Source organism: Lithobates pipiens, unplaced genomic scaffold (assembly GCF_037356315.1).
Source record: "Lithobates pipiens isolate NorthernLeopardFrog02 unplaced genomic scaffold, aLitPip1_a1.2 Scaffold_28, whole genome shotgun sequence".
Classification (NCBI taxonomy): domain Eukaryota; kingdom Metazoa; phylum Chordata; class Amphibia; order Anura; family Ranidae; genus Lithobates; species Lithobates pipiens.
This window is the reverse complement of record NW_027507789.1, coordinates 185,307,016-185,326,522: the sequence shown is the minus strand read 5'-3', so window position 1 is coordinate 185,326,522 and position 19,507 is coordinate 185,307,016. Positions and strand designations below refer to the sequence as shown.

The 19,507-nt window shown below is 43.6% G+C and overlaps 1 protein-coding gene across 1 annotated transcript in view; it reads right to left on the bottom strand.

Moving 5' to 3' along the window:
- MYO1D (myosin ID) overlaps nucleotides 1-19,507 on the bottom strand; it is a gene marked incomplete in the record, with an annotated part of 144,044 nt that overhangs the window by 43,385 nt on the left and 81,152 nt on the right. Inside the window, 6 exon segments of the mRNA XM_077460114.1 lie at nucleotides 7,339-7,413; nucleotides 7,591-7,661; nucleotides 14,405-14,575; nucleotides 14,720-14,834; nucleotides 18,469-18,614; nucleotides 18,738-18,941. Coding sequence (XP_077316240.1) covers nucleotides 7,339-7,413; nucleotides 7,591-7,661; nucleotides 14,405-14,575; nucleotides 14,720-14,834; nucleotides 18,469-18,614; nucleotides 18,738-18,941 — 782 coding nt within the window.

The window sequence follows — 19,507 nt, the reverse complement described above, 5'->3', positions numbered from 1 at the left end:
TGCGTTCCTCTCTTTTTACACTTTAGTAATTACAACAAAAATAGAGAGACGCCTACTGCAGTAAGAGTTGTAAGACCATATGTATGGTGCAGGCTGCAGAGCCAGGACCTTGGTTGGCATTGACCTCTCATCACTGCAGTTCTGACCTCTCATCTGAGTGGGCGTGTTATGCTGGCCATACATGGTTTAAATTTCAGCTGATTACTGCTGGATCAGGCAAAATTTAATCCATGTATGACCTGGCTGACACCATTCTCCTTGACAAACTTTGATCTACAGATATAAGGAGGTGGGCGGAAAAATTCCTGGCCACACAGTGACTGCAGCCAATTGGATGCAATCGCTGCTCGGGTATTCAGACAGCCGCAGCAGCTGTCACAGTACAACAGCCAGCAGAGAGGATTCCTTCAGCCCTGCGGTATAACACAGATGGGGGAATCTAGTGACTTCATTCACAGGGATGAATGAAATAAATCCTAATGTGTATGGCAGACCTTATTCCACCTAAGTCCCTCTCCAAACAAAAATTTCAATTTTGTGTATCAACACTTCAGTTATAAATTTGCCTTAATTGTAAAACATCAGCAGATATGACAGCCAAAACAGATGGATGCTGTGTAATTCTGCGAACGCTGTTTTGTGTATCTGTCTTGTGTATCGGTCTGATTACTGCCAATTGTTAACAGCAGTCACCCTGACTCTGTACAAAGTGATATTTCCAGTTAAGCTGGACATACAAAAAACAGATTCCTCCATCCACACAATTGAGGTGGATAAAGAAATCTTTCCCCTCCCATCCTGGGGATTATATTCTGACAGCAACACCCATTGCTGTCAGAGTACACTGATCCGTGGCTGCACTTGATTGATCGCAGCTGTTGATTGATGTAAAATTTTCCAACATGCCCCTTCAGTCCCCGTTCACACCGGCGTGGCTTTGAAATCTTGCTACTTCAGCGCAATTTCAAAGCCTCACATCAGTGCAGTTTGCGCTGCCGATTTCATTGCAGCTTGCGACTTTATTTAACAGAAGTCTATGCAAGTCGCAAGGAAATCTGCAAAAAAGTAGTGCAGGAACCTTTTTCATAATTACTGTGACACGAGTCGAATCGATAGAACCCCCCCCCCCCCCCTTTTTCATATGTGTATATAAGTTGGCGTACACACATTTAGCCAGTAGATATAATTTAATTCAACTCCATTTATATTAAAATATAATTAGTTATATATTATTAGTCTATTTTAAATTGATTCACTTTATATATTACCACTTAATTCACAGTCACATGATTTCACAATCACATATTGTTTATTATTGATAATTGTTTTCTATTATATACTATTATATCTATTTTTAGTTTTTTCAGATACCATATGTTTTTTGTTTATATAACAATATATATTAATATACACTTTGCCACTGACATTGGTTCTTCTGTGCCCGAACACATCCTGGTCCCCTGTTGTAGCACTTCGTATCACATGACACTATATATATATATATATATATATATATATTTTACTATTTATCATTTTTTGTTTCATTCACACTGTGTGTTTTTTCACTTAACATTTATCCATTTCATTACTTTTCGATCACATCTAGGAATGTGGAATGATTGTAACACTAAATAGGTGTTCACCTGTGAGGTTTGGTTATAATAGTATCCATCCACATCTGTATTCAATCATGTAATTATTTCATTTTTTTTCTATTGAAAAAGCCCATGGCGTGCAAACACACCCAAAAAACTTCCACCCGGTGCATAAAAAAAGTGCACACACATAAAGAGTGACACACTAAAAAGTGCAGACGGGTGTCTGATGTCCTCCAAAAGAAGGACCATACCCTGATCCCCCGGGGCGTTAGGCTCCAGACGGGGACTGAGGTACCAGACTCAACAAGTGGTCCCCGGATGAAACCGGAAGACCTCCTTTCCCCGGGAGGACTGCCGAAACAGAACCTCCTAGGTACTTGGTACTGTGGGGGCTTCCCCGAAGGTAGGCCCCCCCTCATAGAGATTGGACCAAGCCAGAAGGCCTATGTCCGCTCTCCCACAAGACGTTCAGGATTGGTCCGAGGACCGACACCCTACTAATCAAAACGTGAAGTGACAAACAGTGACAAAACACACACAGATAAAATAAATAATCAAAAATTCCTCTGGTCCTAGCCAAAAGGCTGGGCCCTAGAGGCAGGTGTAAAAAAGCGTGTAATGGTGACGTGACCTAGGTGCCTAAATCAAAGTGCTGACGCACAGTGAAAGAAGGCACCCCTGGACTGCCACTCCAGGGGCACATCACCATGGGCTTTCCAACAAAAGCATCCCTGGCCCCCCGGCCCAGACCACAACAGCCCCCACCCCTGATCAGGAAGGTATGGAGATCCAGGAGCTTAGTGAGACCCTTTACCATCAGGTCACACCCTCACTCCCATCACTCCCACCTAATTACATCCAGGACGTACTGGCCGCTCCCCCCCAAGGGGAAAGGGGGAACAAGCGTTCCAATCCCGAAAAACTGACTGGAGCTAAAGCTGCCACAATCCAGGCCAAAAGGCCAGGGTCCCCTCCCCTGGCTTCGACCAGTGGTTCTCCATTCTCATCAGAAGGCTTCCCTTTCGGCTACGAACCGCTCCGGGTTACCTTTACACCAGCAGGCTTTGCATAGCAACCGCCAACCCTGCTCCACCTCGCCGTAGAACAGGGACGGAAGCAAGCGCCACCTCCTGGTAACTGATAAGAACAGATACTACACTTGATCTTAGCCAAAAGGCCGATTTCATTAATTACTCAAACACATGGGTGTAACTAGAAAGAGTATTTACTTGATTTCCTGGTTTGTAATCATTAGCTATGAATAAGCACTGCCGTTAGTGCGAAACGTCAGCTTTTTTGTCTGCTGTGATTTCCATCTTTGATTTTGATGTGAATTTTTCTTAATAAATGAAGGCTATTTTTCAAGACATCCAGAATTCCAGAATGTCCAGAATTTGTTCCCGTTTATCGAGGTGATATGAACCGTTCCATTGGGTGCAAATTGTCATGATTTGTAACCGTCAAGTCGCATTGGTGTAAATGGGGGCTTAAAGTGGTTGTAAACCCTGTACTACCACTTTTACCTACAGGCAACCCTATAATAAGGCTTACCTGTAGGTACCGTGAATATCTCCTAAACTTACACGGTTTAGGAGATATTCACTGTATACCCATGTGCTGACGTCATCGGCGCATACGCACTGAAGAAACGGCTCGCTCGTGCCGTTTCTTCAGCAGCTGTGCCGAAACCCCCGTCCTCCGCGCTCATGCGTGACGTCATTGCGGATCCAGCCAATCACAGCGCCAGAGCCCGCGAACCTGGAAATAACTCCAAGAGACATGTCACCAGGTCACAGCGGTGTATGGGGACCTCTGCAACAGCTTCCATCTAAGGTAAGTATTTCATAATGAGCTAATAATGCCTTGCAGGTTTTTTTTTTTTTTTTTTGAGAGTCAACCACTTTAACCACTTCAGCCCCAGACCATTTTACTGGTCAAAGACCAGACCACTTTTTGCGATTCTGCACTGCGTCGTTTTAACTGACAATTGCGCGGTCGTGTGACGTGGCTCCCAAACAAAATTGACGTCCTTTTTTTCCCCACAAATAGAGCTTTATTTTGGTGGTATTTGATCACCCCTGCGGTTTTTATTTTTTGCGCTATAAACAAAAATAGAGCGTCAATTTTGAAAAAAACACATTCTTTTTTACTTTTTGTTATAATAGATATCCCCCCAAAAATATATCAACATTTTTTTTTCCCCTCAGTTTAGGCCGATACGTATTCTTCTACATATTTTTGGTAAAAAAAAGAAAATCGCAATAAGCGATTATTGATTGGTTTGCGCAAAAGTTATAGCGTTTACAAAATAGGGGATAGTTTTATGGCATTTTTATTAATTTTTTTTTTACTAGTAATCGGCGATCATCGATTATTATTGTGACTGCGACATTTTGGAGGACACATCGGACATTTTTGACACATTTTTGGGACCATTGTCATTTATACAGCAATCACTACTATATAAATGCAGTGATTCCTGTGTAAATGGCACTGGCAGTGAAGGGGTTAACCAGTGGGTGGCAGTGTAGGGTTAAGTGTTCCTAGGGGTGTGTTACTAACTGTTGGGGGCTGGGCTTTAATTTAGTGAACACTGATCTCTGCTCCAATCACATGGAGCAGAGATCAGCATCATCTAGTTGCTAGGCAGAATGGGGAAATGCTGTTTACAACGACATTTGCTCGTTCAGCCGCCCCCCTGAGATGATCGCGGGTATGCCCGCGGCGATCCAGTCCGCGGGACCTGAGACCGTACTCACGGGGGTCCCGACCAGCGGCGCGCTCGCAATGGCAGGGCGGTATTAAAGATTGGACGTACCTGTACGCCAATATGCCTGCCCGTGCCATTCTGCTGACGTACATCGGCGCGCGCTGGTCGGGAATTGGTTAAAGTATAACTAAAGGCAAAACTTTTTTTTTTTAGGTTTGGATAGCATGGAGAGGGATTAGAACACCTGCCAGGTTTTACCTGGCTCTGTGCCCCTGTTAAGGAGATTCCCCCTCTCTAGTTGTCCTGTTTACCATTATCATTGGAAGTGAACGTAAAAGAAAATCCCAAAGTTTGGGTTGTCCCCAGAAAAGTAATAGAGGGGTAATCTTCCAATGGAGACGCTAGTTCTGGTGACCTTGGGGTCCCCAAGGAATTCCCTTAATTTGAAGGCATTTCCTTTCACTTCCTGTTTGGCTATGGGACAGGAAGTAAAGGGAAATCTCCGCAATGGGTCACAGATGGTGAAAAAAAGAAAATCTGACAGGGGTTAGAACCCTCCCCCACTCTATCCAAAATGAAAAAAAAAAATGTTTACCCATAGTTTTACTTTAAATCTAACTGAACAATTGACATCTGATGAACCCAATTGCCCATACAATGTTCGAAATCCAGCTGCTTCCTGCAGGATTGGCTGAATTTTGATCTGTGTATGGACAGCTATAGTTAAAATGGACCAATCATTTAGGCTGGGTTCACACTAGTGCTGGGTTCCCCCCATCCAATTTCGCAATAGCAGGAGATTGTGGCCTGTTCTCTATGGAGTTGGTTCACATATCTCCGCATTGGCTCTGGTGCGATTTGCATAGGAACGCTCTGCGCCTTTTGGTCCGTGTTGGGCCTGCTGTGAGCCGCTGCGTGCTCATATGTGAACCCAGCCTAAAACTCACATTATTCTAGGTATTCCAACAGTATAATTTTGGGGTAAAAGGGAATAAAAATGCTTTATGTCACTTAGCGTCAAGCCAGAGATGACACGACTCTTATCTTCCAGGTGCATTGTCAGCATGTTACTACTACAAATCCATTGTTTAAACCAGAAACGTCTTTTTAATAAGATCAGAGGATCGGCAGGAAGCAAACCCTGCTAATGAAACCAGCAATTATGGCTGCCCCCAGGTGCATATTTAATTCCCATTTGTATCTGGAACTAGATCTTTTGACCATTCTAAAGAGGACATCTAAACCAAAATATCCCACCTGCCCTTGTCTCCTGTAACCCCCCTTAAATGTATACATAGACAATAGACTAAAGCTGGCCACACACTAGCAGAATTTTAAAAGCATTTGCTCAATCGTTATTGTGGTCAAAACCACAATGATGAAAAAACTCATAGGAGCAGGATGGAAATGTTTCTCCAATGAACACAATTCCTAACACTGAATGTGGTTTTCCTTCAGGAATATCCATTTACTTCAAAATCTAATGTTAAAAGCAAACTTTTTTTGACGTACAGTAAAACCTTGGATTGTGAGCATAATTTGTTCCAGAAACATGCTTGTAATCCAAAGCACTTGTATATCAAAATGAATTTCCCCATAAGAAATAATGGAAACTCAGATGATTTGTTCCACAACCATTTTTTCATAGGTCCTTCAGTTTATAGTCCACATAAAAAGATTATAGCAATATGATAGGTTGGGTAACCATAAAATGTTCATCACAAGGGGATTAGAAGCAAAATAAAAGAGAAGAGAGGCGCTTCTAAGTGTAGCAATGCTAAATGTTATATCTTCATTAAATGTAACTGTATTGCTACACTAATGCAGTGTACACACGATCGGATCGGACTCTGGTCCGCCGGACAATTCGACCATGTGTGGGCTCCGGCTGTCCGGTGGACAATCTGCTCGTCTGTGTGCTAGTTCGCCGGACTTTCCAAATGAACAGACTTGCCCACACACGGAGTAAAGTCCGTTCATTTTGAACGTGACTTGAGGTACAACGGGACTAGAGAAGGAAGTCGGGCTGCGTGCTCAGATAAGGGTCTGGTATGGACCTTGGGAGGACCCCCACGCCGTATCTTTGGCGTAGGGGTTCCCCTTAAAATCCATATCAAACGACAGGGCTAGCAAGGTGTCAATCTCGCCAATGGAAGCGGCAACATTGACTTCCTTCGCTAGTCTCACCATTATTGATGGTGAGACACGTTCAAAATGAATGGACTTTACTCCGTGTGTGGGCAAGTCCGTTCATTTGGAAAGTCCGGCGGACCTCCGCCAAAAGTCCTTGTCTGCTGGAAAAGTCAGTTCGTGTGTGGGCGTGTGTGGGCAAGTTCGCTCGTTCGGAAAGTCTGGCGGACCTCCGCTGGAAAGTCCGGTGGATTGTCTGCCGGACTAAGTCCGCTGGATAGTCTGTATGCGGCATTAGTGGCGCCTCTCTTCTCTTTTATACTCAGATGTGACATGACGCTACTCTTATATCAAGACATCGCTTGTATATCAAGTCAAAATTTGTTAAAACATGGTGCTCGTCTTGCAAAACACTCTCAAACCAAGGTTTTACTGTACTTTCAAATGTCATTCATCAAGTCATCGAATGCACTAATGAGAATTTTCAGACAAATGGTTTTCAAGGTTGTGGGGATAAAAGACTATAAGATTTTTCTTTTAAGCTGGATCCTCTCTAGCATTTGGGATATTGAAGAACTCGTTTTTTTTTTATAATTCTTTATTTTCAGCGACAATATATACAATACCACAGGAAAAACCAAGATGCCACGGCTTAATATGCATTAGTTGTAACGGGTCAGACATAAGAGTGACAAGTAGTCCAATAAAAACTAAATAGGCTACTCCACAGAAGGGGGTAATCCACGGAGAAGACAGCAAATCAGTATAAAGCAAAACAGGGATATATGGAGGAATATGGAAGCATTTTACACTTCCGCTGTAGAGATCTCTAAAATATTTGGCAAAGACGAGTCAGCAACCAATATTCATATTAATACATACAGCATAGATTTGCCTCACCTGTTATACATGAGTCTCTTGAAGTCCTGGAACAACGTGTCTTTGTTCTTATCAATAAATCCCACCACCGAGTAACTGTCATGGAAAAAGAAAAATGGTGAGAAACAAAACGAGGAACCTGTGGAACCCATCAAATGCCAAGTTTTTAAACTGGCCACTCTGGAGACTAGGACTGTGCCATGTAATTAGACATTAGAATCTGACAGCAGGATTAACACCTTAACAACAGTCAGGCGTCCTCCAGATACTCACACTACATCCCCAGCATAGTGACGAATTCGGAAATCTCGGTCATATTCCAGAGCTTTGTCTGTTGGAGTGACCTGCAGGGAACAAAATCAATAGTATGCTTTAAAGCTGAAGTTTAATCTGCTTAGATTTTGCATTTTTTCTTTCCCTCCTCATCAACATGCTAATGACATTTTTAAATAAACCCTTTCCGTTTTCATTACATACCATATTTTAATCAGTGCTGCCATTGCTGGGTTTCTCTATGTAATGCAGGAAGATCATGGCTGGTGGGAGAGGCCAGCAGAGTGCTGTAGATACACTATATTACCAAAAATATTAGGACACCTGCCTTTACACGCAGATGAACTTTAACGACATCCCAGTCTTAGGCCGCGTACACACGCGGGGACTGTTCGCTCAACTTTGTCCGCTGAACAGTGTTTCGGCGGACAGTCCGCTCGTGTGTGGGCTTTCAGCGGACAGTTTCAGCGGACAGTCTGACGAACAAAGTTTTTCGGAAATTCCGAAAAACTGTCCGCTGAAACTTGGTTTGAATGGACAGTCCGCCCGTGTGTAGGCTTGTTCGTCAAACTAAGTCTCGCGCATGCTCAGAAAGAATTTACACGGCGAAGGTTGCATTGCAGTGTATAGGACGTCGTTTTCTAGTCCCGTCGTACGTGCCGTTCACGTCATCGCACACGGTTTCAGCGGACTGTTCGTTCGTCGTGTGTGGGCAAGTCCGTCCATGCTAATTTTGAGCGGACTGTCCGCTGAAACTGTTTGACGGACAAAGTTGAGCGAACAGTCCCCGCGTGTGTACGCGGCCTTAGTCTGTAGGGTTCAATATTGAGTTGTCCCACCCTTTGCAGCTATAACAGCTTCAACTCTTCTGGGAAGGCCGTCCACAAGGTTTAGGAGTGTGTCTATGGGAATGTTTGACCATTCTTCCAGAAGCGCATTTGTGAGGTCAGGCACTGAAGGTCTTCTATCGGGTTGAGGTCAGGACAGTCAAGTTCTTCCACCCCAAACTCACTCATTCATGTCTTTAAGGGCCTTGCTTTGTGCACTGGTTCAAATTATTTGGTGGTGGGGGGATTATGGTGTGGGATTGTTTTTCAGGGGTTGGGCATACCAAGACATTTTGGACAATTTCACGCTTCCAACTTTGCATGGACATGGATGAACAAGTTTGTGGTGGAGGAACTTGACTGGCCTGGATGGGCCAAACCAATATTGAACCCTATGGACCAAGACTGGGATGCCATTAAAGTTCCTGTGCATGTAAAAACATTACCTGCCTGGAGTTTGCATATTCTCCCTGTGCCTGCATGGATTTCTTCCGGGTACTCAGGTTTCCTCCAATACTCCAAAGACAAGATGGAAGGTCAATTGCCTCCTCTCTAAATCGCCCTAGTAAGTGTATGTATGAATGTGAGTTAGGGACCTTAGATTGTAAGCTCCTTGAGGACAGGGACTGATGTGAATGTACAATGTATATGTAAAACATTGCGTAAATTGACGACACTATACAACTACCTGAAATAAATATATGTAAAGGCAGGCGTCCCAGGGAGGGATTGTGCAAATATAAAAATTTCTTGATGGGTAGGTACCAGGGGTGGGCATTCCTAGGGTTAGGGTTAGAGCTGTATTCGCCTGCAGACTGCACTTGGTAAAAAAAAGTCCGCAATTCTGTTTTCACTTTGTATTATTTCTGCTTAGCCTTGCAATTTATGGGCCTCCAGTTTATGTTGAAAACCAATTCCCAGAATGCTCTGAACTGCAGGTTGCCAAAGACTGGCCTTGTGTCCACTGAATGATGTGGTCAAAAGGCATTACGTGTAGAATCTTAATAGCCAAAGCCCAGGTCACGGAGTATAATGAGCCGCACATAACTATTCTGTCATTGACAAATTTAGAGGAAAAAAGGGCCCAAGCATTTCACAGCTAGGTTCTAAAGGCTAATGCTTCAAACCCCTGAATACCAATAGGGCTGTAGACCGCCTCAATCAGGCGACAGCAGTATCCAATGTCTATTGGCTAGACATGACATCATCATTGAAAGCTGCATCCGCACATAGCTCCGGTGAGATCAACAGGGAACCTGGCTCCCTCTGCTGGACAATCCATATCACAAGCAGACAATGCAACATGTCAGTGGAGCAATGTATCCACACAAATATATAAGAAAAATACCTTGTGAATAGGCAGTAAAGCACAAAATGTAACTAGGGATTGTAAAGTGCTATAAAATTTGCTTTTGAGATTTCCTTTCATCAGTGTTATTTGTAAAGATACTACTGGTAGCACCAGAGGTACCATGAAACCTGTGTGCAAAGGCCCTCAGATACAAGTACAAAGAAAAAGAAAATGCAGAATTGGAGCCAATTTCACAGGAGAGAGGTTATTCAATTGGCATAGAGGTAAAGGTCACCATAGGTATAGGTTGACCCAGGGCCGTTGATGAGGCAGTACAGCTGTCCTCCTGTACTGGGCTAAGGCCTCATCAGTTCAAAAGAGGGGCCCAGGCAGCTGCCGAGCAGAAGGGCCGACAGTACTTCCTTATTGCTGACACTTGTGACTCTTGCACAGCTGCGCTGCAAGGGGGGGGGTCTTTCCCCACAATGCTGTTGATTCCACCCCTCTCCCACTGGCAGCTGCTGAGGGCATACAGTGTGGTTATTTCAGGATGGTGAGCGGGGGGGGGCTCATCATCCTGAATGAACACACCATCATGAATGAACACAGTGTGATCGGTACCAATCGCTCACCGTGGGAGTGCAGATATTGCCTCCTTGCCAATATTCACTTGAACGGGTCTTGTTCAACAGGGGTAGAATTTCTTCCATGGCTGCAAAGCATAGCATCGAGGCTTTTGCATTTCAACAAAAATATCAGGTAGGTTGTACGGGGGCCCCATGATTTCTATCAGCTGCCCTGGTTTGGCCAATCAAGGTCAAGAGGGAGAGATTGCTCAGTAGATTGCTTTAAGAAAGGCCTGGATTATTTCCTAAATGTACATAATATAACTGGGTACTAACATTTATAGGTAAAGTTGATCCGGGGAAAATCTGATTGCCTCTCGGGGGATCCAGAAGGAATTTTTTCCCCTTCTTTAGCAAATCGGATCATGCTCTGCTGGGGTTTTTTGCCTTCCTCTGGATCAACTGTGGGTATAGAATTGGGTATATGGGATTGTATGATATTATTTTTATTTTTTTATTTTTTTTGTAGTTGAACTGGGTGGACTTGTGTCTTTTTTCAACCTAACTATGTAACTATTTACTAAATCTGGTAAAACTGTGCATAGTAGGGCAAGTCATTGATGGTGCGATTTTCTTTCCTGCAACCTGTGGGGAGCTGTCACTGCTGGGAGAACACAACGATTATTGCTAGCGCGCTATAGCCGCTGGCAATAAACACATGCCCAAAATCCAACATACTGGTTGTACCCAAGTCCATCAATGGATGGATTGACTTGAGTACATTCAGGCTGCCCTTAGATGGTTAGACTCTCAGCTAGTCCCTGCTGCACCCCCAGGATTTGAACCATCTATGGCTGGCTTAACCAATCAGCTTCTAGGTTAGTGATGGCAAACCTTGGCACCCCAGATGTTTTGAAACTACATTTCCCATGATGCTCCTGCACTCTGCAGTGTAGTTGAGCATCATGGGAAATGTAGTTCCAAAACATCTGGGGTGCCAAGGTTCGCCATCACTGTTCTAGGTTTTATTGTCAAAGCTTAGTTGAACAAGCTGAAGTTACCATGCACAGCTGCACCAGATTCTGTGTGCACCAGTTTTATTAACTCTCCCCCGAAGGTCAACGACTTTTTGCATTAAACAATACTGGATTTTGTGTTTTCTTTGAAATTCCTACTTAAGAGAAAATGTTTCACATATAGTAAATTCAAACTAGTCAACATAAGAAAAAAAAAATATAATCAGTGGTAGCCTACTTCCACCGCACCTGCTAAGAATACCTATTGCCCAATGAGGCCACCCTTCAAGGACTGATAGGAAGGCTGGGACGGTTGGTGGGGGTAAAATCTACTTTTAAAGAAAAAAAAATAAGATTTGCATTTAGCGTTAAGTGTCTAAATCTCTGGCTTTGATAGAGGGTTTTCACTGAAGGTGATACTCTTTACCATTAGTTTAATTTTAAAGTGGAACTAAACCCGTGGATTTAACGGTTTCCCAAAATAGTTACATTCAAGGCATATCGTGACTGAGAACCGGCACAGTTGCTTATGCTCTCAACCAAACTGTCAAGCCATTAAATGGTTTTAGTCTTAAGTGATCAAACTTATCATGACAGATCAAACAGAAGCTAAGATGGCAGCTTCCTTGCCTGTAAAGGATAGGAGGGTTTAGTTCCACTTTAAAAGAGACTCCATAATGTTGCCCATTCAGGCATTCCTCCACAATCCTAACCCTGTGTAAGGTCATGTTGGATGTCATCAGAGCTTACACAGGGTTAATGATGTCACTGTGTCCATGATGTGACAGTGTTCAGGCATGGAGATTGGCCACTAGTCCCCAAAGCTGCATAAGGGAGGAGGTCATATACCCACCATACACAGAAGCACCAGATTCAGATGAACAAGGAGCTGGAGAACACTGGAAAGGTAAATACAAAGGGGGTGAGCTTCAAAGAGACTCCTGAATTCACTCTGAACTGTCCCTTTATTAGGCTTGGTTCACCTTAGGGACCATATTTCACATTTCAACCATATTTAGGATGCAACATAAAAGTCAGGCTCTCTAACATCCCTGACCCCCCCATTTACCTGAACCGTGGGGTGCTACTCCCTTGTTGCTTTCTGTTTGTGTCTGATTTTGGCACAGCTGAGCTGGCATATTTGTGAATGGAACTTCTACAAGTCCCAACTCTCCCTGCCGCAGAGGGACTCGTGGATCTCAATAGAGCACAAATGCGGAGGTGCCCCCCCGTTTACTTCCTTCTGCCCTGTAATAGTAGGTCCGTCAATCTGTACAGAGCTGGGGATGTAAACAATGTAGGAGCCTGTACATTGATCGCTGTTCGCTGTTGCAATGCTCTGCAGGTCTGAATGCAAAAAATGAATAAACGCACATTTTTTTTAATTAATCAATGTGGGTGCATTGATTATTTTTTCAAAAGGTGTTCTATGCCATAAAGGAGAATAACTTACTGAGGATTTTTATAGTTTATCTGAGTGACTGAATAATGAAGCATAGCCTTCGTTACATACATGCAGACCTATGTCCAACAAAGAGCTTGTTCTCTTCTTTGGGTATGCACATTATACTTGGCCATGCACACTTTGGGGTTGTTTACTAAAACTGGAGAGTGCAAAATCTGGTGCAGATCTGCATAGAAACCAATCAGCTTCCATTTTTTGTCAAAGCTTAATTGAACAACATGAAATTAGAAGCTGATTGGCTGCCATGCACAGCTGCATCAGATTTTGCACTCTTCAGCTTTAGTAAATCAACCCCAATGTCTATGTGAGTACTGAGTGTGATGATGGCATGGTCTATAGTTCATTGGATAAAACAGATACTAGAAATGCCTGGAAGAGTAACTAACACCCCCACACCTTCCTGGTGGTGTAGTGGGCATGCTTCCCTACCTTCCTGGTGGTGTAGTGGGCATGCTTCCCTATCTTCCTGCTGGTGTAGTGGGCATGCTTCCCTATCTTCTTGCTGGTGTAGTGGGCATGCTTCCCTACCTTTCTGCTGGTGTAGCGGGCATGCTTCCCTACCTTCCTGCTGGTGTAGCAGGCATGCCTCCCTACCTTCCTGCTGGTGTAGCGGGCATGCCTCCCTACCTTCCTGCTGGTGTAGCGGGCATGCCTCCCTACCTTCCTGCTGGTGTAGCGGGCATGCCTCCCTACCTTCCTGCTGGTGTAGCGGGCATGCCTCCCTACCTTCCTGCTGGTGTAGCGGGCACACTTCCCTACCTTCCTGCTGGAGTAGCAGGCACACTTCCCTACCTTCCTGCTGGAGTAGCGGGCAGGCTTCCCTACCTTCCTGCTGGAGTAGCGGGCAGGCTTCCATACCTTCCTGCTGGAGTAGCAGGCATGCTTTCCTACCTTCCTGCTGGAGTAGCGGGCACGCTTCCCTACCTTCCTGCTGGAGTAGCGGGCACGCTTCCCTACCTTCCTGCTGGAGTAGCGGGCACACTTCCATGCCTTCCTGCTGGAGTAGTAGGCACGCTTCCCTACCTTCCTGCTGGAGTAGTGGGCACGCGTCCCTACCTTCCTGTCAGAGTAGCGGGCATGCTTCCCTACCTTCCTGCTAAAGTAGTGGGCATGCTTCCCTACCTTCCTGCTAAAGTAGTGGGCATGCTTCCCTACCTTCCTGCTGGAGCAGTGAGCATGCTTCCCTACTTTCCTGCTAGTGTAGTGGGCATGCTTTCCTACTTTCCTGCTGGTGTTGCGGTCATGCTTCCCTACCTTCTTGCTGGAGTAGCGGAAATGCTTCCCTACCTTCCTGCTGGAGTAGCAGGCATGCTTCCTTACCTTCCTGCTGGAATAGCGGGCACGCTTCCCTACCTTCCTGCTGGAAAAGCGGCATGCTTCCCTACCTTCCTGCTGGAGTAGCGGGCACACCACCCTACCTTCCTGCTGGAGTAGCGGGCACGCCACCCTACCTTCCTGCTGGAGTAGCGGGCATGCTTCCCTACCTTCCTGCCGAAGTAGCGGGCATGCTTCCCTTCTTTCCTGCTGGTGTAGTGGGCATGCATCCCTACCTTTCTGCTAAAGTAGTGGGCATGATTCCCTACCTTCCTGCTGGAGTAGTGGGCATGCTTCCCTACCTTCCTGCTGGTGGAATGGGCATGCTTCCTTACCTTCCTGCTGGTGTAGTGGGCATGCTTTCCCAGTTGCTTATTCAGTGCATCCAGGAACATGGCATCTGTCACTTTCCCTACGTTCATACAAGCGTCATCCAACAAGGAGATGATCCCACGGTGTTGTTGCTCCACCAGATCCACAATGATCTGGTTGTTGAAATAATCTATCTGTAATAGGGTGCAGAAAATGAAACGTTATCATGCTGATGATCTATTTCACAAGTTTTTCATCACAGTGGACTGAAGTGAGTCAATGGGACATGAAAGATGACATCACAGCAGCTTCACTGACTAGATTCTCCCAATACTCACATGTTTCCAGGGAATCCCTTCTCTTTTATATTCTTCCTGCTCCTGCGTTAGAACGAGCTGGATGAACAACTGCTGTAGTTTTTCATTACAGTAATTAATGCAGAACTGCTCAAAGCTGAAAAAGTTAGAAAAGCACTGTAATCAGACAGAGATATTTCCAATTGAAGACTGCAAATAACGTGTTTGGTACAGGTTACTTATGAAAACAGGAAGAAATGTCTAGGGAAAGTTTCTCTAAGTGAAAGAATATGAGAAAATGCTATGGTCAAGCAAGACATGGATTGTAATTTGACAGGTGCTTTTTTTTTTTTTTTTTTTTAGGTAAAATTTAAGGACTTCGTTTTCATCTCTAAATGATACTGAAGGTTGCGGTATTAGAACAGTTAAAAAAAACAGAGATTAAAATGAATACAGAGGCAAATTCCTGGTGGGTTCTAGTTAAGGTAGTACAGTCCTTTAGTGCTTTAGCCTACAACTATGCAAAAAGTTTAGAGTAAAGTTGTGCTCTTAATCAGGTAATGGAAGTTATTAAATAATCAAGCTTTTGGGACCTGCTGAGTCCCTTCCTCAGACTTTATACAACGGTAAAAAGCCTGATGAAAGGACTTTAATGGCTTTTGAACACTTGCATCTTTATTCATTTAAAATGGTCTCGACAGCACACCTGTATGTGAAAATAAAACTGCAAAAATATGATTAGATATACTTACCTTTCCATGATCAATCTAGGCGCATAAAAAAGTCCACAAATGTGAATTCTTCAGAATAAACACAACAGTGTGCTGTTGAACACTCAGCTTCCGGGGTTTGGCAAAAGATTCCATGTGGAAAGAGAACTGATAACACATGCTTCATAGAAGAATTCCTTGGCACTCTAATGAGTAGCCATAAGCGCTTGTGGGATTCAATTCCTTCCCACGCGTTTCGTCACACCATTCCCCTGACAATGTCATTGAGTGACAAACTGCGTAGAGCCGCACCTTATGTGACATCATCATAAAAAGTGGCTGCCGGCTGGATGACTGGGATTGTTTATGCTGAAGCTCTATTTTAATGCATGGTACCAAGGATTTATTTTGTAAGTGCAAGACTTATTTTTAAATTAAGCGTTTTGTGTTTTAACATATCTTACTACACTATAAGTGTTACTCTCCTTCTCTCTTTCCATGTTATTTTAGTGTAATTTGGTTGGAGGTTGGAGCAGTCTTGCCTTATGATATTTAGGGAATTTAATCCCACCAGCACTTATGGCTACTCATTAGAGTGCCATGAAATTCTGGTAAGAAGCATGTGTTCTCTGTTCCCAGTTTACATGGAATTTTCTGGCAAGCCCTGGAAGCTCAGAGGTGCACAACACATAGTTGTATTTTTTCACGGCTCAGGACATTTTTTTTATGCACTGAGATTGATCACAGATTGTTTCATGTATGACCTGCTAATTATTAGTCAGTCATTACATATATGTTCACAGCACATTTTGTTTGCGTGAAGCAGAGTAGCACGATTTGGAGATTCTTATTTACTTTTATATGCATTTTTAGGGTCATTTTATATACAGTGCCTTGAAAAGTATTCGGCCCCCTTGAAGTTTTTAACCTTTTGCCACATTTCAGGCTTCAAACAAAGATATAAAATTGTAATTTTTTATGAAGAATCACCAACAAGTGGGACACAATTGTGAAGTGGAACGAAATCTATTGGATATTTTAAACTTTTTTAGCAAATAAAAAACTGAAAAGTGGTGTGTGCAAAATTATTCGGCCCCTTTACTTTCAGTGCAGCAAACTCACTTCAGAAGTTCAGCGAGGATCTCTGAATGATCCAATGTTGTCCTAAATGACTGATGGTGATAAATAGAATCCACCTGTGTGTAATCAAGTCTCTGTATAAATGCACCTGCTGTGTGAGAGTCTCAGGGTTCTGTTGAAAGCGCAGAGAGCATCATGAAGACCAAGGAACACACCAGGCAGGTCCGTAATACTGTTGTGGAGAAGTTTAAAGCCGGATTTGGATACAAAAAGATTTCCCAAGCTTTAAACATCCCAAGGAGCACTGTGCAAGCGATCATTTTGAAATGGAAGGAGTATCAGACCACTGCAAATCTACCAAGACCTGGCCGTCCCTCTAAACTTTCAGCTCAGACAAGGAGAAGACTGATCAGAGATGCAGCCAAGAGGCCCATGATCACTCTGGATGAACTGCAGAGAACTACAGCTGAGGTGGGAGAGTCTGTCTATAGGACAACAATCAGTCGTACACTGCACAAATCTGGCCTTTATGGAAGAGTGGCAAGAAGAAAGCCATTTCTCAAAGATATCCATAAAAAGTCTTGTCTAAAGTTTGCCACAAGCCACCTGGGAGACACACCAAACACGTGGAAGAAGGTGCTCTGGTCAGATGAAACCAAAATCGAACTTTTTGCCCACAATGCAAAACGATATGTTTGGCGTAAAAGCAACACAGCTCATCACCCTCAACACACCATCCCCACTGTCAAACATGGTGGTGGCAGCATCATGGTTTGGGCCTGCTTTTCTTCAGCAGGGACAGGGAAGATGGTTAAAATTGAGGGGAAGATGGATTCAGCCAAATACAGGACCATTCTGGATGAAAACCTGTTGGAGTCTGCAAAAGACCTGAAACTGGGACGGAGATTTCTCTTCCAACAAGACAATGATCCCAAACATACAGCAAAATCTACAAAGGAATGGTTCACAAATAAACGTATCCAGGTGTTAGAATGGCCAAGTCAAAGTCCAGACCTGAATCCAATCGAGAATCTGTGGAAAGAGCTGAAAACTGCTGTTCACAAACGCTCTCCATCCAACCTCACTGAGCTTGATCTGTTTTGCAAGGAAGAATGGGCAGGAATTTCAGTCTCTCGATGTGCAAAACTGATAGAGACATACCCCAAGCGACTTGCAGCTGTAATCGCAGCAAAAGGTGGCTCTACAAAGTATTAACGCAAGGGGGCCGAATAATTTTGCACGCCCCACTTTTCATTTTTTTATTAGTTAAAAAATTTTTCAAAAATCCAATAGATTTCGTTCCACTTCACAATTGTGTCCCACTTGTTGGTGATTCTTCACAAAAAATAAAAATGTTATATCTTTATGTTTGAAGCCTGAAATGTGGCAAAAGGTTGAAAAGTTCAAGGGGGCCGAATACTTTCGCAAGGCACTGTATTGTTTACCTTCACTTTTAGCACTGTACTTATTTCGATTGTATATTTCTGTGAATTCTGTATCAGGAATTTTAGTGCTTGCGACTTTGATTTTTTTGCACTTGACCAATTAATCCCAATGCAGAATTTTTTAATTTTAATTTATACTTTCCTTTCGGGCAGCCAGTTTATTGAAAAACTGCTGCTTCACTGGTCACCTTTCTCTGCAAGTATTTAACTGGTTGGATGGGTCAAATACCATTTACCTTCTTGCTGCTCATTATGGTGTCTCCCACTGGCTCATAAGTCCTATAGTGAGATAGATGTTGTTAGGAGAAACTACAGACCACAATGCGGGGTGGGGGATTCACACACCCGTATGTTAATACTTGCAAAAGGAGGACAGTGGGCGGTAAGGTGGCAGCTTTCAAGAAATGGGCTGGTAGAAAGGTAAGTATAAGTAGTCATTGCTTTGTATGTTGTATGTTTTACATCCAAGTGACTCTGTACTGAAAGGGTTACCGTAAGTTAGCCAATGAAATGGTATCACTTAAACTATAAGCTTTGCATCAGAAAGACACCTCACCTGTTATTGTCAAAGATCTCAAATCCATAAATATCCAGCACACCAATCACTGTGTTTTTCCCGTGAAGAGCCGCGTCTTGTTTTTTCACATCAATCACGTCGTTGATACGATTGACAATCCAGCAGAACAGACGTTCATAGATGGCCTGTGAGATGACAGAAAGGGAGTTACAGCCATGAATCATCCCAATAACAAATCTTTGTTCATCTCAAAGCCATATCAGAAACTCATTTTATACATCTTTATAATTTAGTTAGCTACTTGGCACCTTGGCAAATGCATCTCGGCCATAACTGGCCTCCTGCTCGGTGTGCTGCTTGTCAATAACATCTCTGCCGGTGGCCACTGTCCTGAAGAGCAAAGCCTTCTCCAGCATATCAGCTTTTGAGCCCAGTAGGTCCGCCACTACGGAGACAACTTTACCATTCTCAATGATGGGGGTATCTCCATCCACAGTAAACTTCAAATTACCCTGGGAGAGGGAAAGAGAGAGAGAGAGAGAGAGAGAGAGAGAGAGAGAGAGAGAGAGAGAGAGAGAGAGAGAGAGAGAGAGAGAGAGAGAGAGAGAGAGAGACAGAGAGGGGTCATTAATGGCAGAGGAAAATTCATATCAGTCTTTAAAGTATTTTTCAGTGTTATTAATGAACACCATCAGTTGGTTTCTGAAATGTTAATTTTTTCATTGCATCACTTAAAATAAAAGTATGTAGAGCATTAGCATTAACAGTGATCAGTACAAAACATCTTGGATCCCACAAGATGTTCTTGGGACACCAGAAGAACAAGTTAACATGAGCAGCATACTGTACAAACAGCAAACTGTTCTAAAGTAAAACGTCACCATGCAAAGAGAAACAGCTACCAGTATTTCTAATGATCTGATCTGCACGCTCAAACTGTTAAATTAGTAAATCTTTACTTTTTTTGTACACTGAAGACTGGGGGGGCATATGCCCCTTGGGCCAGTACTAGTAAAATATTTGGGACTGGTGTCCCTGAATGGAGAAACTTTCAGACATCGATCCGAGAGGGACCCAC